Here is a 21460-nt window from a genome sequence, read left to right as displayed (position 1 = left end):
AAATTGCTTAAACTGAAATTCTTTTAAGACACCTACTTTTAGAATGTACCCTTTAAAAGTATTCATTGCTGATCATGAAAGGCTTTAGCCCATTATACCTCATATAGTCGAACGTCCCTGTGCGTCCACCTCCCATAAGCGACTGCCAATCCAAAACACCGGCAAAATTTTCCCAGTCAAAGCATGACAGTTAGAACCTTTAGTAAACGACCACCTCCTCTAAGCGACCGCGACGACTTTTTGGGCCTGACAGTAATGATTTTCCATTGTTTTTAAGCTCTTGTAAGCGATCACTTGACGTGATTCTCGGATTTCTACGTTCGCTGTGTGCAGTATGCTACTTAGAATATACGACGTTTACGAAGAACTTTAATAACAACATGGAACTACACATAGCGTAACTTCAATTGCATGCAATAAAATTTTCTTCCACATCGAAGATGTGCTCAGACCTCTTCTCGAAAGAGGCCCCTGTGGTTCGATTCTTGTAAGCACCTCCCTTAAGCGACGACTTAGTCTTTTTGCATTTTGGGTGGTCACAAACGGGAGGTTCAACTGTATTTTTATCCTCAGTAAAAAAAGTGATAGGGGCGTAGCATGTTTCATTGACTAAAATCTAGCAAGGCAAACCAACAAGGGTATAATGGCCAATTGAGTACTTGCTGTCAGTTTTTGTTGCTATCAAAATTCGATTTTTCATGACGCAAAAAAGCCCGTTAGAGAAGTGTTTGTTTTGTGCGTGGGATGTCCGCGATACTGAGTAAAGTTCGGTGTAAATGGGAAAGTGGAAAAAAATCCTCATTGTAAACAACACTTTACTGTTGCGTGAATTAAGAATCACATTTTATTAAGAAGAACAATGGGTTTACGTAAGTCAGAACGCAGTTGCAGCCAATGTTCTGTCTTGACGCCATACACAATTGTCTTAATCTGTCCTCCAACCTATCCTTTATTTAGTTTTCTCAGCTGTTCCTATCGACGCTTTCTTGGGGTCAAATTAGCATTTCTTTTGCCTGATTCTTTGGCGTTTTTGCTTGTTACATATTGCTTTCGTTAAAAGAGTCTCTATGCTTGTGACTTTCTGGTACGCTTCATAAGTTGTATCAAAGCTCTGCGGCCTTACGATTGTCTCAAATGGCTTTTCTGGAAAATGATTTGGCCAAGCGTTTTATTATTAACTGAACTGACCTTTTGAGGTAAAATTAAGAAAAATCTTGATTTTCCTTTTGAAAACCTAAACAAAAACAAATACTGCCATTGAAAAACACTGTCGAAGAGGTTTTATTTGAATGGTTGCACCGGAATATTTCGTTTACAGGAGCAAAAGATATGATAAATCCTCTTTCCATAATTTACTACTGCCTATCTTCACAAATCCTTGTCTTTTCATGTCACCTTGACAAGGCATAAAATTTAGTCGTCAAAAACTGAAGACGGTTGTCTTTATTATGGTTAATTTACATTCTTTTTAGTGGAATTTGGAAAAACTTGGCACTTAATTTGTACTTTTAAATGTCTTTTAAAATTAGTTTTAGATTCCACTTTTTTTCTGCTTCGTTTGTTAAAAAAAGCCAAGAAATCTAATGAGGTTCCATGAAATTTAAAGTCGATACGTCTCTGGCCGACTGACTTGTAGCTGTCCTGTGGGTAAGATTACCTTGTAAAAACACGAATTTCGCCTTTTGGGGTTTGCTCTTACTTACAGTTGTCACTATCTGGTTGTTTTCTGTGCATAACGTTTCTCGCTCAATATCTAGATCGTTCAGAGCATTTTCAAATCATATAAAATGTACGTTGTGGCTAGAAATTTTCTATACTGTCTCAAGCTCATCCCGCTTGTTTCAATTTCTCTCTCCATTTGCTCGCAAATAGCATCTCGTCTGTGTTCCGGTTTCACCCAATTCTTCAATCGTTGAAAAGCTGATGAGCGTCTCCGTTCAAGGAAGGGTGGTTTCGCTTGCGAACAATCCGCTTCTCCCGCGATCTCAACTTCTTCGGTTTCTTGGAGATCGTTCATTACATCAGTTATTTCTGTAGAACCGAGATCTTTTTCTATATGTGGATTTTCCGTACTGTTTTTTACGGTACGATGACTCTCTGACCTCAGCCAGTCGGTGCAAGAAACCCTTTCCTGATCGCTGTGATTCTTGTCGTCGTCATTATTATTGAAAATGGGCTCTCGAAGTTCATCTTTATCCTTGCGAACGTTCCTGAATCGACGTATTTTGTGCATAAGCCGATCTCTTATACGGGCAAAGCTCTTTGCCATGTCGTTAAGCCCCAAAAAGATCCACTCTTCCCTTTACTTCAGCTGCTTTTCAGTGGTGATTAGAGTTTTTGATGCAGCTTAAAGTTCTCGAGGTTAAAATTTCAACAAATGAATTTACAAAGGCAAACCTGACAGGCGCTTACAATAACCCTCTGTGTCTACGTCTCTTGTTCGCGCCAGATTACCCTTCTTTTTGTGCGTAAAGGTCATTGTTAATGTTACGCAGATCCGGACGATTCAAAGTGATTTTAAAAGCCGCCTAAAAGTAATCTAGGCGTATCTGTTTCAAATAATTGAAATGGAAATCAAGGCAATCGATTGCTGCTGGCGCACTTTCTCTTTCGCAAATCAGTTGCAGTTATAGTATCTCTGGCGATTTGAAATCAAAACGACCGACTATCCCAGTTGACATGCCAATATAAATCGTCAGGGCGTTAAGTCGTGAAATAGAACATTCAAGTGTTTACACAAATGTGCGTCATTTCTCTTGTTTACCTACGTATATAATCGCTGAATAAATTTAGCGCAAATTCTGTGCAAGTTTTAAATTGGGGAAAAATATTTTTTTCAAATAATTATATTTTTAAGCCGATTCTGTCAGACCAAAGATCTCTTCAAGTTTTATATTTTTTCGGGAAAGAAAATTAAAGAGACTTTTTGACTTGTTGCTTGTACCATCGAGATTGTTGCAAACACCTTTTTTTAAAATACTTTTTAATCTCTTTTACGAAGTTATTTTGAAAGAAATGAGCCCTTTAAGTGAATGTTTTAGGTTTTTTGATTCCAGTTTTCGTAGGTGTGAATTTCCTTACTTCATTTGATTTTTTTAATATTAGTCTTATCGTTATCATTATTATTATTATTATTATTATTATTATTATTATTATTATTATTATTATTATTATAGGGATCTAGAAATAGAGAAGGGTCAAGCAGGACTTCCCTAGACTCAACAGCTATAGATACTTTATTATTGGGATGTACATAGAAATTTTCATTTTTTAGTTTATAGACAGTTGTTTACATTTGCTCTGTTGAAAACCACCAGACCACCAAGAAGTCTTTTTTAACTATAGTTATGCTAAATTTGTATTTAATTTTCAATTTGAGAAGAGTTTAATAAAGTATGCTTTTTTGACTATTAAATTATTATTATTATTATTATTATTAGTTAAATCTTGAAAGATATCACTCATGCAAGGTAAATAGATTCTATCATATCTTACAGTTTATCGTCTATCTGTACTTTATTTACAGAGTTTTCTTGTTAAAGGGACTCACTTAACCATCATTTTAAAAAGAATTGCGTAGCTTTACGTAAAAAGGAAATTACTCGTACAGATCTTGTCAGTCGGAGATTCAATTAATTTATTGAATAATACAAGCTTTGCCCGCAATACAAAATATAACGTCGGTCATTATTATGGCTAATCATGACGTACATGAAATAAAAAAATTCTGTCAGTGTTGTGATTCAAAAGTTACATTCATAATCTTGGCGGCATCTAACATTCTTTTAACAATGACCAGGTGAATTTCTTAAAACTACTTTCCTTATCTTACAGAAAATGCGAATGCTAAAATATCCTTTATGATGTGATCTTTCGAGTTAGAGGTTTATAATTCCTTTGTGTAATAATGTTTACATTTCAAGACACGTCTACTTGTTTCGCTGAAAGCTGTCCTCAGTTTTAGCCCGAGAATTTCGCTTGAAATTTTTCCTTTTTGAATAATATCTGTAGTAACAAAAAAGAGCATTCGCTTGACCGCGGTCAAAGTAGAAAACGGCTACAAACTGACTCCGAAACTGATTTGCCACGAGGCTTAGTGTAAGGCTAATATTATGAAAAGAAAATAGTGTCAGCAATTTTTCAATGTATATGTTGTAGTTAATTTTTTATCTCAGGTAATTTTTATTTTTCTTTTGTTTTTGGGTATGGTAATGTGTGCTAATGAAGTTGAAACAAAGGAAAAATAAAAATTACCTGAGATAAAAAATTAACTACAACATATACATAATAAAAAAAACAGTGAAAACGTGATCCCTCTGAACGTGCGAACTGCAAACACCACTCCAAAACTCATTAACGCTGGCATGTCCTTACAAACCCTAAAACACCAGTCAACGTTCAGTTTATGTAGACGGTTGTTAATAGTTTATATTACAGGTTTTCGCATTTAATTCGCTGTTTAGTCAATCTCATGTTCGGTTTTGTCTCGTTAATTTCCGAAGCAGTATGATGGATTTTATATTTCAGGAAAACTTCCATCGTAGTTCCCAAGGACATTTATATATCCGGAGCGGGGCTTGTTGCTATTGGAGAATCTTTTTTCTTGTCACTTTTGACCGACAACCCTACATTTAAAGACATGCAAAATCGTACCGTAAATACTTCGAATAGGAATTGTCATTTTTACTGTTTGAAGTATTAAATGCAAACTGTATGGAAAGTCCTGATGGAAATAATTTACTTCTTAAACTTTCCCTGAGGTTTAATTATTAAAACTCTCCGCTAAACAGTGAAACTGTGGAGTTGTTTGCGCTATTTATTTGGAATATTTGATGTTTTTGGGTGACAGATGTGAAATGAAATAACGTGGCATAACGTAAAGTGGCGTAACTCTTAACAAAGCATCACGCGAAGTAACGCAAACTAACGCCGCTTAGGTTAACGTGACGTAACGGAAGGCATATCGTAGCATAACAAGACGCAATGTTTTGCAACGCTTAACGTAACGTATAAGATAATGAGTCCATCTCAAATCTCAAAGAGAATGTTCAAGGTTGGACCAAGTTCCATTTTCACTCGGCTTTGTGCCCAGAGTGGTCGTTTCATTTGGCGGAATTCTGTTTTTTAAGTATTGACTAGAAATTTTTTTTTTTTTTTTAACCGCAAAGGGTCATGAGATATGGTCGCACTTTTTAAGATGCCTTGTTTTCCAAATTTGTTTTTCAATCCACCATAACTGGCTTCGAATTAGCCATTTGACTACATTTGACGACCGAGAGAATTTTTGAAATTCCGTGAAAAACTTCTGGTTAAATGAATTGCGTCCAGAAACTCTTTTAAAGGAGTGACTATTTCCTAGGTTTTGTTCGCACTGCCTCCTCCACAAGGTTTCCTAAGGTTAAGTGGGGATTGGGGAACTCGCGAGCACGCGAGACAAGCGAGACAAGCGAGAAAGGAATGATGGGAACGAGCTTTGAGCGCGAGCAGGGAGTGATGGCGAGCGTCTGGGAACGAGGCAGTTATTCGCATACAAGCAAATGTTTTCTTGAGTGAAATTATCGAATCTCACACCCTCGTGTAAAGTAAAGGACACGAAAATAAATACCATTTAAAAAGGAGACTTTAAATCTTAAGCAAAGGGACTGAAAAGATTGAACTCAAGAAATGAAAGCGACCCGCTTGGCCAGTTTCCTGTCGATTTTATTCAATTAATGAATGGGACATAATGTAATGTAATTGATATGCAAAGAAGGCGTTTGAATAAAAATTTGATAAACATTACAGGATCTTTCATGTTCCACGCAGCGTTACTTATTATTGTCTGCCATTTATTTATTTTTTTCTTTGCGACGGTTGTACAATTTTATTTTAAATATTATTAAATGGGTATTGATATATTTTATGTGTAAAGGTTTAAAAATTTAATTTTTTGTTAGTGCAATTGGCACAATCAGATCACATATGCCATAACAAAAGTTTGAGGGTATTTCCGTAAATAACAATTAATCAGAATGGCAAATACAATACTTGTTTTGAAAGTATCTTTTCTGTTACGCAACTAAGTACAATGTAATCTTCGAAAATCTTGACTATTTTAGTACGGTTGCATGAACGTTGTGAAACATTCGTAGATTCTTTAGCCTAACAGGACTCTGTTACAAGATTTTGGGTTAAAAAGCTTTGATGAGCAAAGTCTTGAGGCACCAGTCTGACTCAGTCTTGTCTATAAATCATTTGACCTGCGATCTTTACAAACAAGAAATTGGGTTTCGTTTTTGCTTTATATAATGTATCGACCAGGTCTATAAAGGTCAGCGGCTAGCCAGAAGGATTTTTCGGCTTTTTATCCATGTAGCATTGCTTTTAAGTAATCTGTTTATTTAGGCCTTGTTTGTGACGCCTCAGAAGCACCTGTTAACCCAGATGAGTTTATATACCTTTGAGAAGACTTTTCAGCTCAGATATCGTTGGAAAATGTTTTAAACCACCTCCTTGCAAATCAACTCCCCGATCAGAGCAAATGCATCTCATAAAGTAGACGACGCGTTACTAGAATCTCGCGATATCCACGCAGGCTTACTCCGGCCTCGTTCCGAATATGCTTCTCCATCTCTTCACAAATAGCAGGCCTTCTGCAGCGCGCGGGGAGAGTTTCCTTTTCTTTGTCAGTTTCGTGTGCCTCGTCAAGTGCGACGGTGTTGACCTTCGCAGCTTCTCGCTTTGCTCTACACCGATTCAGTACAAACTCGTCGAAATCCTCCATGGACGCTCGCACATTCTCTTTGTGAGATTTCGAGGAGAGTGAACCAGGTTTCTCCACGTCATCTACATGGCCTGCAAGTTTTTTGTATCTTCGAGATCGCTTACTGAATCGCCTAGAAACGTAACCAATAGCTTTCGTGTCTTTCGTTTTCATCGTCACTTTCACGAAAGGCAAGAATCGAGCGTCAAAAAAAACCTCAGTCTGTTTTTCCCTCGTATCTTAATGGAACCAGGAAGTCGTTCAGCTCTGAAGACTTACAAAGAAACATAAGCGTCATTAAATATGTAAAATCGCCGTCAATAGAATTGTGGTCTATGGCTTCCTATTGGAAAGCAAGCATAAACTTGACAGGTTTGAATAATTATTAAACATAACCCTAAAACAATGCAAGCACCTGCAAGTTGGGTTTCTCTGAGAACAAATATAATTGAAACTATATAGAATCTTTCTTCTTACCCAAATCCAACTTTAAACCTTTAGCAGTTCTAAGCTGTAAACAAAGAAAATTAACTTGATTCGAAATGCTTTAATATGGTTTCAGCCCCCAGATTCTTTGCTTTTGGTTCTTATTATAAGTAAATCACACATCGTTTTGTTTACATTTCGCGTCTCCACTAAGCCATTTTCGAATTCAAAACAATTTCGACTAGCGCCTCTTGGCTGTCAGATAGTACCGATGCTTTTAAGCCGCTTCCATACGTACTGGGTAAGGTTTAAATTTCAGAAACGATCTCCGAGTAATTTTCCCTTTTAATTTCGATCAATGGCTTCCGACGATATCAATTATTTTTTGAAAAATATTTTTCCACCGGTGGGACCAAGCGAAACTGAATAAATAGTATATGTAGAAGCGGCTATAATTTTTCGGTTGAGTTGTGCAATTTTTGTTGTTTTTTTTTTTCAGCTTATACCCCGCATTGCTGGAGAAACTCTGTTTAAAAGAAATGAATATTTAATGTTTCAAAAGGAAGTGTTTCTTGTCGGATGCAACGTTTGCTTCCGCAGTGAATATAATTTCAGCGTTTGCACTGAAGAAGAGGAAGAAAAAAAAGGTTTTTTCGTATCGATTATATTCCGGAAAATTATGCCGAGGTCTCGATTCTTATTTTCCAGATTTACAATTTTAGTTAAAACAGTGCTTAAAAAGGTAGATTGCAGAAAACAAAACCCCAAAAAATCGAAAAACAGACAGCAGCCTAAATATAATCTTATTTGCATTTTAATTCTTTTTATGCCTAACATCGTTTTTTCTCGCACGATTTTTTCGAGCAATTTAGAATGAACAGAACACAAGTTGTGATATTCTCTTAAAAGACCATACTCTTGCCCATTTATTCCAAATCGCACGTGGAATGGTTATCTATACGGGGAATTTCCTGTTTATTTCGTAACAGTAGATCGAAGTTCCGTTCAAAAAATTTCGTCTTACAAGGCACGTTTGAAGTTCATTTGGCACAATTCTGGTTTTAGTTTCTAGTGTGGCAATCTAATATATGGCCAAGACTCTGCGATTCTGTTTTCCCCGGACACTTTTCTCTATACATTTGTCAGTATAAGTGTTATTAGCAAAGTTAAGAAAAATAGATAACAAGAATATGCAGTTAAAGAATTGCTTGTCCAAAAGGTTTCTCCTGCAAAGAGCTAAAAATCCAAAAAGCGTTTCTTCAGTTCTAAAAGAGCGTTATTTAGTTTCGAAGTCTGAATCTTCTTTAGTTGATTTTGCTAACTCTCCTAACTCGAAATCCTTAAGTGGATGATTGAAGCAACACAATTACAGTGTGAATGAATTATTCTGTGAATGTGTAGTAAGTTCCAAGATGGTGGCCATCTTTGCTATCATTTGGAATGACGTCATTGGCTTCATCACCGCCATCGTATCAATATGATCATTTAGGGAGATCGCGGGCATCATGAACGTAAATTGAAATTTTTTTAAAAGCTGTAACACAGAGGCGGAGCTTCCGTCCACTTCTCACCTCCTTTTTTACTTTATACCGCGGTTTTTCTTTATTATCCACGCCTTTCATTTAGCCTGATCATTAATAATAACATATTATGTATCTTGCAAAACCTTTTTCCTTTGTCTTCAAAACGCGCAAATTACCCTCCAAAAATGTCTGCCTTATCGCGCTAATTAATGGATAAGTATGACGTAGAATGATTTGCAAGAAGGTTTAGCAATTAACAAGATGGCGGCCATTACGAAGGATTGTCGTTGTCGACAACACCCCAATCATCTTTAGAATCTTCATTTGCTTCGCTATACCTTTCTTTTAAATACATAAAACACAAATCAGAATCGGAAGGGAAGGCCGAGCAAATCTACTGACGTCACATGACGTCATCAGCCTTTCTTTGATCCTTTACAACACAAGGAAGTTGGAAAGCAACTAGATCTTCTTTGTAGCATACTAATTCGGCATAGGTTTACTAATGACACTAAAGAATATATTACCTTTTCGGACCAAAGTCTGCCTTTATAATTCGTTCATAATGTCTCATTTTCATTACTCTTCCTCCATATGGCATCACTGTTTAAAGTCTGATCGTAAAAACCTGGATTACAGTGACGAGTCTTCACAAACTAGCACTCTTTTTGACCGTATTGGTTACAGCCTTGTGGATCGACGTATCGAACTTGTTAGTTATTGTATTTAAGACAATAAACAATTATCCACCTGAATATCTGAGAGACCTACTTAGGTTAAGAGACAGCATCAAAAACCTGAGATGGGTTAACAAGCTGCAAGTGCTGAAACCTAATATGACTCGTTATGGCAAGAACTCAGTAAAGTACTTAGTGGCTTTTACTTAGAACAAGATTTCTGATACCTTAAGATCCCTAAGTACATTGTCAGCTTTTAAAAAAGCAGTCCGACAGCTAAGGTTCTAGCTAATTCTATTTATTAAAACTAAATCATTGGATAATGCAATTCTAGGGCTCTGATTGGCTTAGCCATCATGGTATATGAGCCATTATACCATGCTCTCCAAATATGGTAACTGTACGCGTCTGCTCAAAATTAAAAACAAGCTGAAAATCGGTTGTTTTCACAAATGAAGTTGGGAAAAATTCTGGATATTTTGTGGGCGTTTTTAATAAAACAATTGAGATGATTATAGCCCCGTTGGCTAACTACCATCTCATATCCAACACGTACTCGTGGAATAATTGTTAAATAATATCTATGTGCTATTAAGTAATTGGGCTTTTTATTGTAAATAGCTATCTCACGTAATTTTAGACTTTATACTGTAAATAAGTTTTTGGATTTCCCTTTCTTTCTCTATTATTTTGTTTATTCGTTTTGGCTTATTAGCATATTTTTGCTAGAGGTCTAACCAACCCATCAAACCCGAGATTAAATAAAACTTCATTCATTTTTTACTTTTTTCCAGTCTCTGGGAAAAGCAGAACGGCCAAAGTTTTGCGAGTCAAATTTTGAAGTTCACAAGTGTAAATTAAACTTATCTAAGGACCAAAATACGTCAAAACAAATTTCATGTCGTATACACTTTATAGTTTATTTTTTCGTGTTTTTGCAACAAGTAGACACCCCCAAAAAAGTTCCATTGTACTTTTTTTCACCAGAACAGTTAGCATGGCATAGTTATTTTTATTGAAGAAGGTTGAGCCCTCTCCATTTGATCACTTGTTTCCGATACAACGGCATTTTCGTAAGAACCCGAAGTAGAACGACCACAGCTATCACGTTCCGCGCTAAAATAACCCCGGTTCACGCCCTCACACTTCGAAGTCTTCCTTGTCGTCGTAGAATCTAACGGTCTCCAAATTTGAAATTCTTCTAATTTTATTAGCGAATACGAGTTTAACAAGTGTCACAGGGCATGCACTCATGTAAGACATTTTTTAGATTCGGAGTGTCTTGTTTGAATTTTCAAACAAAAGAGAAAATCAAATACTCATCTAATGGTTTCTTCACAATTCTATCAGTCAAGTTCTTTTTTCACCTTTTTTTACGACAGTGGAGAGTCTATTAGTTATTGCAGCCGTGAGCAATGTCTTTCTCTCATTTTTGTTGTTTTCATTTTTTTTTTTTTTTACAGAGGGCATAAACATATAAAGTCTCTAATCTGGTACCTATTCTCATTTTTTTCTTCAGCTCTAAAAAGTTTAAGTTTAGACAACAAAATAATGAAAGGTAGAAAAATTCTTTCTACGTATACTTGTAAGGACACACCTCGATTTCTTAAAAAATTTTATTTTATAGAATGCGAGGTCGGAAAATGGTTTGTAGTATAGAGATCATTTTTATTGCAAAGAATTACCCATCCATTGGTGAACTAACTCTAGTAGCTGATACCCTGCCTGAGTCTTACTTCGAGTGTTTTCCTTTTGTTTAGTATTATGGCTGGTTAATAGTAACATAACTATCACTCGCTATCCTGGCTACTGGGGTTGGAGTGTCTGTCTATGGATTTGTATGGTAAATACTTGCTGGACTGCAAAAGATTGAGGCGCAAAAATTCAATTTTTGGTTCCCTAAGAGTTCATCTAATGAAGACTCAACTGTTTTTTATTCTCTTATATGCCTATTGAATTTGCAGGTAATGGATTAAGAAGAGCACAAAATCTCTTAGATGAAAAAGATATTCATTGAAACAGGCCAGAAAAATCAAAAGAAATATCTAAAAGAAGTTTTGAAATTTGCTGATCGTTGGATTTGTTAGTGAACTGAATTCTCTGCATGAAAATGCCATGCACTGTCGATTTTCAGTTCAGCTCTGTTGTTGGTGTTTTTCTTTTTTCTCCAATGAAGGTATAAAATCCAACAAGTCCAGAACTAGTACGTGTGAATGTGCCTTGCTCTTGGTGGTCCTAGCCACGCGTGTCGATTACAGTAAGTTCACCTCGTGCAAAATGTTATCCACGACCAAAAATTTCCGCAGTCTTCGCAAGCTAATGCCTTTATTGTTTAGCAACTGTCTTTCAATGTTGTCGCAAACAGCACTGCGGCGTACCCCAAGCTTTTCTTTCGCTTCCCGGTTATCGTTCCAGCTTGGCATCTGACAAAGCGGACGATGAGCGATTTCCAAGGCACTTTGTTGATCTCGTTTTCTTCCCGTTACTGTAAGAACAGAGCTATTTGAATTTTCATCGAAAGAGAGTTTACCGCAGTTCTGAAAAGATCCACTGCTTTGAACGGTTGCCCCTTTGCGTTTTTTATCTTGTTGGGCTTGTTTCGTAGCTGACGCTGGTTGTTGATCCGGTTTTGTTGTAGTTTGAACGGGCGTTGTGGTCGCTGCATTAGGTTTGGAAATTTCATCACACTGAGGGATGTTGTTGTAGCTAAAACGTGTCCCAGTGAATGTAAAGTTTTTGGCACGAAATCCCCTCTCCTGTTGAGGCTGGCTTTCTCTGTGTTCATCCCATTCGTCGTCGCACTCAGAAAGCTTGTTGTATCTGAAGCTCTCCATGTTAAGTTTTCTTTGCAAATAGCGAACCGTTGGATGGTTATCGAATGAACTTTTTACAACCTGCACTTTAGAGATCATGGAGAAAATTCTGATGATCACCCGCTTCGAAAACCTAAAAACAACAAAATTTAAATCTTAAATTAAATCTTAAACTCCGAGAGCAGAATCTCGAGTGAGGTTGCAACCACTTGTATCACGGGGTGGAGGGGGAAGCGTATGGGTCTTCAAAATCACCATGAACTATGTAATATGAGGATGTGGCGCTTATTCGAAGGTTTTTCAAAAAAATATATTTTTTGCCTGAAAGGGGCGCTAATTCGAGCTTTGAAGGTATAGATTTATTTGGCTAGATAGTCCCGATTAATAGTGAACTTCCATTTACGAATGGGCTGGTCTGGCCGGTCAATTCTGTTTCCCTGGTAAGCACTACAATTCGGAGTCAAAAGGGTTTCACAAATATCAAGGTCTTGAATACAAAGTACGCCATTTCAGTGCAATTCGGCAATAGACCCTTTAACTTTTGACGTGGACCAGTTAGGAAAAATCCGTTAGCAACACTGGAAAAAGTACCTTTAAATTTGTAAAAATGTCAAATTTGAAAGTGATTCGTCTTAAGCGAGCGATGGTATATTTCCGCAAAGGTGCGAAATCTACAGACGTCCCCCCCCCCCGCCAACACCATACAAACGTGTGTAAAATTTCGCGAGGACTTTGAGGAACTAGATCTTCGTTAGTTTTCAACAAATTACCATCAAACTTGGCAATTTTACTTATTTAAAGACTCTCCTTCTAGCGGAGTTGACGACTTTATTTAAAGCGTTATTAATAAGTTCTTCATCGGGTTTGTCACGTTAGTTTAGGTTGCATAAATGGCGACAGTTATCGCAGCATTAACAAGGTTTTAAAGTGTTACGACCAGTTCAGTATAGCTGGCAGTTATCCATGGATTCAATCCGGAGCGCGCTGAAAATTTTACAAAGAAAGTCCTCATTGCTACATTAAGTGGCAAGCGCATTATTCCTCTTAGCTGTCTGTGAATATTTTAAATTTATTGTAAAGATACTTGGGCATTGACATGCGCGTGACGTTATCTTGTGTTCCTGCATATTAGCTTCCAAAAGTATAATTATAACACATTTAGTGAGTGCAATGTTCACGATAAAAGTTCTTTTGAAAATGTCTCATGCAGGTAATTCTGCTAAGAGTTTCGGATCACCAGTGCTACCCAACAAAAATAAAGGCAAATTTCAGGCAGCAGTTTTTATTCGACCGCCTAAACTTGGGCCTCGAATGTTTCAGTTTCCTTATTTCGAATTCCTAGAGGTCCCTTCCTCGTTCCAAACTTTTACCGTTACTGGCTAGATGATGTTCTAGATTGCGCTTGCCTAAGTACGAGCCCAAACGTTAATCGCTCATAATATTCTTTTCCTATCTTTCATATTTTTTCGCTCCTAATCCTTATTTTTAATGGCCAAATCTTTTTAGGTAAGCATGGGAACGAAAAAGCCGTGAAAATTCACATTTTTATCGCCTGAGTCTTAAAACAGGTGCGGCTATAGGCAGCTACATTTGATGTTGAAAAAGTTTAAATTTCCGTTTCTCTTCTGACATCTCTTTCTCTTGTCACCGAAGTTCGATATGCAACTGACTATAATACTGAAATGCGATCACATACCTTATAGCATATGTTCTTCGATTCTTGTTTATTCACGTTTTGACTAGGACTTCACACAGCACTTCGAGTTAAAAGGACGCGACTGCTAACGTTTACTTCTTCTCAAATTAAAGATGGCCATCGGAGGGGATAGTTAGATTCATTGTTCAAAATTTTAATTTACCTCCACTTAAATAGCTGTTTTCTCAATTGCTGTGTATTTATTAAACAGTTTTTGTAGCGGCTTACGTACGCGACTGACCCAATTTGAATCACAAAGCACGTATCACTGCGAATGATCACCTGGTTCGATGGCATACGCGCAGCTGAAATTAGGGGATGTTGTTTGTAGGTAGAAACTGCGTGTTTGCAATGTTATGAGTTTTACAGAGCTATCCTGGAACGATCCTGCGAGGAGAGGACCTCCGGAATTTTAAACTTCGCAGGGTACTATGTTTGCCGCCTCGATATGGAAATGGAGAGTTTTTTACTGGTCGGCAAAAACTCTTTTTTATTTTCCGTACGCGAACAAAGTCTCATAAAATATTCCAGTTGTTGCGAAGTGGCTTTCATCGCCAGACAGACTCAAGGTTGTATAATTCTGGAAAATCTTCTCATGATCACTCTGGAGGCTAATTTAAGAAATTTTGCTCTTTGATTGGTTAACGTGTTTTAAAGTTTCAATTACTGGTATCCGGACATTATCCTCTAAGTTCTGTTTTTCTCAAATGTCCTCTATTAAATGCGGCGTACTAATATCTTAAATACACCTGCCCGAATTAGACTTTCATTTAACACTTCTTTTAGCGTTACGGTGAAGCTATTGGTATTAAAAAAAACGATCGAAATATGTAAAGTTTCCATGTGCTAAACTGACGAATAAAGAAAAAAACTTACGCCAGGGACGAATATTTTATTCAGACAACCGGCGACTTACACCCAGCAGGAACATTTATTCTGCAACTAAATTGGCTTTCCATTAGTAAGCTACCGAGCACTAATTTTGGCAAACCGCTTTACATTAATCATCTGTTGCCAGTTTGGGCCATATACCTAGTGGTTTTTTTTAATTTTATTTATTTGATGGAAAGTTCCTTCATATTAACAGCCGGAAAACATGGATGACAAAAATATCTCATAAATCTTTCAAGCAAAAATTTAAACTTCATTTTAATCGCACGATTGCTATATATCTTTTGATAGACTTCCTACCATTATAATAATTTCTACATTATATAAATAAATATCTTACACCATGACTTTTGTTCGAAAAGAGTTCTTGAAACAAGATTTATCATATTCCGAAAACCAGCGGTGAACGATTATATATTTCTATAATATGCTAACTTTTTAAAATAATTTCTCAGACGAAAAACACTTGCTTTATGGAATTTACTTTATGTGCGGGAAAAGTTCACGATTATCATGTTGCAGAAACAGATGAACACTTGATATTGCGCTTTTGACCATGCAAAGCACTCATTTTTTTGAGCGTTTATTATATATGTACACATTAAATGTCAAGGAGAACGACGAGCCGCAGGCGAGTGGTTTCACTGCTAAGTTTTAAGGATTTTTGTGTATTTGTCTATTTTCACAATCAGTTTTCGGTGAAGTTTCCTGAGAAATTGCTAGAGGAGAGACAAAGAAAAACAAGTTGCGCTTTATTACGTTATTTCCGCGGTATATACTCTTATTAATCAAGCTCTAGACCAATCAGTGCATTAGAAATCGCTCAGTTATTGTAAAACTTACATACACTTAGTGAAAAGCCGTTTCGTAAATTTTGTACGTACGGAAACGAGTTCTGACCAACCACAGGCGCGAAGGATGTTCACGTATGAAGACGTCGTTCGTTCAATCAGAACGCGAGTGATGGTTTTTCACTCTGGTGCAATGCGGTGCTCAAGTTTCCTGCCAATATTTCCCTGCCTTTAACCCCACTGTAGGAATATTTTAAACACCTCATGCAATGAACGCGAATTTGAAACGTTTCCATTAAACAGAGCTGGGGCGCTTTACCAAAAGTCAGAACTGGCCGGCTGGACGGTAATTATAGGGCTGCCCGTGAGGGCAACGCCTAGTCAAAAAAAGACAAAATGGCGGACGGAATTCTCAGAAGGCTTTGCTTGTCTCCCTTCAGTGAAGCCGATTTTTGCCGGGAGGGGCCGGGTCTTTTTAAGTCGTCTGGCGAACAGATTTGGAAGTCGATTTGGAGCGAACACAAAATTATTGCGTGGACTTTTTAGCCCCATATTTACGCTGAATGATTGTCTAAATACAGTAGTCGATGATGTTGTTAGTCTGTGTGGGAGCTGAGAACACAATGTCCTCCAACGGTCCCCACGTAAAAAGCTTTAATTTGTTGCAATTCTCTCCCTGCGTGTGAAGAAATTAAAAGTCTTTTCGTTCAAGAAAGGAATATGCTATTCGTAGATCTCCTTGTCTTATTGAAACATATTTACTCGCATAGTTAGCAGCTGGGCTTTAAATGCAATATCTGACAGAAATAAAACTGAACTTAAGTTGCTTTGCGAGTTTTAAGAAAAAGAAAAATCACTGTTATATAACAGTATTTAAAACATCAAAATTGACCCTCTCACATTTTCAAGTAAGCGCAGAGCGGCAATAATTTTTGGAATTTCCGACTAGATCAAATTAGTCATGTCAGTACTGTCATGCTATATTTTGAGGGCACAGAGATTGGAGGGAGGGGGTGAGTTGTGAAAATGTCCCAATCTCAGCCCAATTAACCCCCATGCCCGAATGGGCTCCAGGTCAATAGCCCATGAGGCCGAAGGCCAAATGGGCTATTGACTCAGAGGCCATGAGGGCGAGGGGAATAATTGTTTTAGTAAAATCCTACTAGTTGGACAAAAATATCGAGAATAAAAAAATTTTAGCTAGTTAAAGCTAAAAAAAGCCCGCCCTTTTCGCTACTAGGGGGCTATAACATATAGCCTAGTAGAAGCTCAACCAATCAGAACGCAGCATTGATAATAGACCACTAGTTGGATTTTACTAATAAGGAATAGACTGACTTGGCTCAGGACAGTTTTGATAAGTAGTGGAATCCTCTTTGAGACCGGACTGGTGTGACCTGCCAGTTCTGACAAATGACAAGTGCGCTGAGTGGCATTAATGTGAAGTTTGAGTCCAACCTTTTTCTGTTCTTTATTTCACCTTCAAAAACTCACAATTATTAATTAGGCATATTGTCCAATTGACTTCACGGATGAAATCACTTGTAAGGACCTTTATACACGTTAAAACTCAGCCTCAAGGGAAATACGGTGTTGAATGATTGAAACAATGGAATGCTGATTAGGATAAACATTTTATATAAAGAATACTAATAGACATGAAATTTTATATAAAACGGTCCTCCTAATTTGCAAATAAATGGTAATTCAAAAATTTGACAAAAGGAATCTTCCGAAGACAGTTTAAAAAAACATTCATGCTTAACCCAACAAAAAACTAGCCTGCGCCGGTAACTATCTTATTACAGGTCAACCTCGTTCCCAGGGGTAGGAGAGAACCCAAGGAACTAGGTTGATTACAGGTCGCGCGAATTGTCGCGCGAGGGGGAAGAGGAGGCTCCTCTTCTTTTCTCCCCTCGCGCGTCCTGAGATTTCTTCCTTCGCCCTAATAACACTGGCGCCTGCTGTGCAGGTTAAATAAAACCGTCGCCTGGTCAGAACCTATTCTAAAACGGTCCGTGTTACCTTTTTAAGAATTGAAACTTTTCCCTAACTTCTTTTCTGAACTGGCGAATGGGAGTGAAGATGGAACACCTTAATTAACCTCAGGGATGCTATTTCGAGTTATCTGCCCAAATGATTGGACGAACGGAATTTACACAATTGTGTTTTCAGTCACGGGGCCGGCATCTATGCAAATTTCTTGGAACGAAAGAAAGCTTTTACTTTATATTACAAAAGAGTTCAACTCTCACAGGATTGGATTGGAACACCAACAGTCGCAGTTTCTTTGTTTTGGGACACCAATATGGCCACCGAGACTTCATGTGACAACGCTTTATTCAATGTGAACTAGGTTAACGGAAAATAACTGAGTAAATAACTATCTTTGTAACCTTGATTTAGTTGTTTAAAAAATCCTAATAATTATTCATAACAGACTATAAGGCACAACGTCTGCCCGCTGTTGTCATAAACTTGAGAAAAAAACTCTAGTGCAAAAAAGATTTTAAAAAACGCTTTAGGCCTAAATTAATCACAATAACGGAGTAAAGGCATTTACATATTTACATATCGTTCTCTTGTCCATATTTACAACACGGCAACAGCAGAGAGGCAGAATCCTGGCTCTAATGCAGATACTGTCACCGTGTGGGCACCCGGAGCTAGGGTTCTCGTCAGAACATCAACCTGGGTCCTTCTTTGTCCACCTTCCTCCTTTATCACTTTGGCTGACTGGCGGTTTCCGTCTACCCAAATTGCTCCCATCCCACCAAAAGAGTTATGCGTTGTAATTGCCAATTCCCTCTCCGAGCTAACCTCTGAGTCGTCCAGTTCATTGTGCAATGGAACAACGAACTTCATTTTCAACATTGCTCCAGCCTGCATGGCTTTTAAGCATCTCAGACGATCCCGACGGATAGGCCAATGACTAACATTCGCAAATTGAAATCCCGTTGCTTCAGTAAACTCCAGATCGGGGAGGGTATTTCGTAGCTTTTTGTTGTAGTCTGGTGTAAGAAGCGTCCAGCAAAAAGGTTTGGGAATTTCAGGATCATCAAATATTGGTTTGGGCAGAGTAGTTTGTTCTTCATCCTTTTGGTGACTTTGTAGGGTGTGATTTCTTGAAAGTATCACCTCCTGTGAGATAGTTTGTTCAAAGACTCCTTTCAAATATGAGATCAAGAGCGTAGACATTTGTGCGTGCCCAAGGAGACTTGGGTGATACCCGTCCGAACTAAAGAGCTTTTTAAGGTCCATTTCCTGGTCAGCTATCGACGAACATATGACATTTCTCCAACTCAGCGATGTGAGTTTGTAGTATTGCGCTATTGTTATACCCCCCTCATCTTCTGAATCAGGACAGTCTTGACCCACAGCTGTCCTATAGTAGTTACCTCGAAAAAAGTTGGCAAGAATCAGAGCCGGATGGGATGGTAGGTTTAATATAATCCTGGTCAACTGCTCCAGTGGTTTTGCTGGTGCAAAACTCCTTCCCTTGTAGCGTTGGTAGTCATTAGCTGCAAGCTCCCAGATTACAATATCTGGCAGGGTTCTCATGTAGTTCTTAACGCAATAAGAGAAGTATTCAGAATCTGTTCCTCCGATAGCGATAGCGTCAATCTTCAGCTTGGATGCCGTAATGGATGTCACGGTGTTATTCCACCAGTCAGTTAAGGCTTTGTGATAGACACCTTCCACATTCCCGTGGTCCTTTTCAATACCACCGCCGGCCGATATAGACCCACCTACCACAAGTACATGAATATCATCGCCAGCCAGGGCCCTTTTAAAGACTCTCTTAAGCCTTTTGGGCGAACCAAGATTAGCTATTCCTGATCGCAGCATGCTGGGAGAAATTCCCATTTCGTCCAACGATCTTTGATTGTAAATCCAGTTACTCATAAAGTCTTGAGAGAATGATACCTCCAGGGATTTAAGCTCTTCCAAATAAAACAGCTTCAAATCGGCTTCTTTACCTTCTGATTGGACCTTTTCTTCTCCAGAGGTACCCTTGCCGTCATCAAGTTTGGTGCTTTGGTCGTAACTTTGATTGTTGTGTAAACTTTTAGGGTGTTCTTGAGCGTCCATCGCTGTATTCATTCCTTTTGCTTCAACGTTCGCTGTAGAATTTTCTACCTCACCAGGGTTGTGTTGAAGTATTTTGTTGACAACTAGCATTGAAGAGCTGTGGCTGCGATTTCTCATCAGGTCTTTCAAGGACTTAGGGGATACCACTATGATAACTCGGTTATTAAAATCCGTCACATTCTCTTTCTTTAAGGTGTCTGAAGAAGTGGCAGGGTCTGTTTGAGTTGTGTTGGATGAACCTTCTCTGGTTCCATTAGAATTCCAAGTGGTGGTTCCGTTATTAGGACTGAGCATGGAAATAAAATCCTCTATATATTTAGCCAAGGAACCTTCTTCCTCTTCTTTGGAAACATTTTTTACTTGTGATGGCCATGGTAGGGTCAAATCATTTGTGAGATTCCCAGTATCATTTCTTCCATTACTGACTACCTTGAACTCTTGGCTTCCTTTGGACTCTGGAGTACTTGTACCGTTATCAATTGTCACTTCTTTTGATGCGTTGCGCTCTGTCGCTTGACCCACTGTAAATCCATTCATTCCAAGAATATCAGTAATGTTATGGAGCTGCTTGCGAAGAACAGTTTCGTTCCCAAAGTAAGTCATTAACACTTGATGGGACGACTGGCCATTATCTGCAGACGCTGCTCTATCTGAAGTGTCACCAAGTTTAGTACCATTTACATTTTGTCCACTTGAAGCTAATCGTTGGTTAACCGACGTCAGGTTTGATGCCCCATTCGGTTGTCTACTGTTATTCGCACTTATAGTGTCATTCAAGAAACTGCCCCTTTGAGACGAATCGCTGCCATTTGTTTCACTGACTAAAGGGTTAATTGGCTCTTCGATACTCCTGACTTGACCTGTAACGTCTTTCGTCAAATGAAAGAAATTTGCGCCAACTCTTTCAGGAGTGGAAGCATCCCTTCTATTTTCATAGTTCCTGTTGGACATAAAAGGGGAGTATTCTAAAGGATTCACCATTTCTGTGTTTCTGATAATTCCACCCTGGTCACCCTTGATTCCGCTAAAAAACGGCCCTTTGGCTTCACCTAAATTTGTGTTTACCTTTTGCTTGTTGTTTTGCCCAACATATAAACTGTGAAATCTGGAAACTTCTCTCATCATTTGTTCAACATCGGTTGTTTCATGGTTACTGTCTTGGCTCTTGGCTTCAGTGGCTTGCAAGGGGCTCCCGTGAGTCTTTCTGTATAATACTTTGAGTTTTTCAACCAGTTTATGATACTCTTCGGACCAGCTTTGAAAACTCGGATAACTGGTATCCACAAGCTTATTTTCCTGGGGCTGGAAACCAATTCTCCCTTGACGATTTTGTGAATTTCGGTTTGATGCAATGAAAACCTTCCCATTTGACTTACTATCAATGCCTATAGTCTTTTCCTGGCCAGGTCTCCTGTTGTCATACATCATCTGAGCGCTTGCATTCGACCCTCCTGCCAAAGCGCCTTGTTCCTGATTCAGAGGCACGCCGACGTCCGTCTCTCGGTTCTTTTGCGTCTGAAGGCCATTGGTTGTGCTGAAATTGTATCCCTGATTTCGAAAAGTATTAGAGTTATCTGGCTTCTCCATGACACCATTATTCTGGAATGAATCCATTTTGTCGTTCTCTTGCCAGATTTTTCTGGGATTTTCTTGGTTCATTGGCCTGTTATATACTATTTTAACTTCACTAGGTCTAACCTGGTTTGGAATTTTCAATATACGGGCGCTACTACCGAGAGGTGAGGAATCACCAGTTGTCAAATAAGGCCCATTGGGAACGACAATTTCTCCTTCTTGTGCATCATTATT

At 38.2% G+C, this 21460-nt stretch overlaps 2 protein-coding genes across 2 annotated transcripts in view; both read right to left on the bottom strand.

The window, feature by feature from the left end:
- Positions 1-826: 826 nt before the first annotated feature.
- LOC140947607 (uncharacterized) lies at positions 827-2762 on the bottom strand. The gene has a single exon (XM_073396755.1). The coding sequence runs from the start codon at positions 2267-2269 to the stop codon at positions 1763-1765; it is 507 nt and encodes a 168-aa protein (XP_073252856.1). The 5' UTR covers positions 2270-2762; the 3' UTR covers positions 827-1762.
- Positions 2763-18025: 15263 nt separating this feature from the next.
- LOC140948195 (uncharacterized) overlaps positions 18026-21460 on the bottom strand; it is a 5082-nt gene continuing 1647 nt past the window's right edge. The window contains exon 1 of the mRNA XM_073397417.1: positions 18026-21460. This exon is cut by the window's right edge and continues 1647 nt beyond it. Coding sequence (XP_073253518.1) covers positions 18152-21460 — 3309 coding nt within the window. The 3' untranslated portion in view covers positions 18026-18151.

Source organism: Porites lutea, chromosome 9, assembly GCF_958299795.1.
Source record: "Porites lutea chromosome 9, jaPorLute2.1, whole genome shotgun sequence".
NCBI lineage: Eukaryota > Metazoa > Cnidaria > Anthozoa > Scleractinia > Poritidae > Porites > Porites lutea.
Note: the sequence above shows the minus strand (reverse complement) of the source record. Positions and strands in the feature narration are given on the sequence as shown.

Bases quoted from the DNA above. Each gene is read 5' to 3' on its own strand.
- LOC140947607 (XM_073396755.1), bottom strand. From the start codon at position 2,269: ATGGCAAAGAGCTTTGCCCGTATAAGAGATCGGCTTATGCACAAAATA.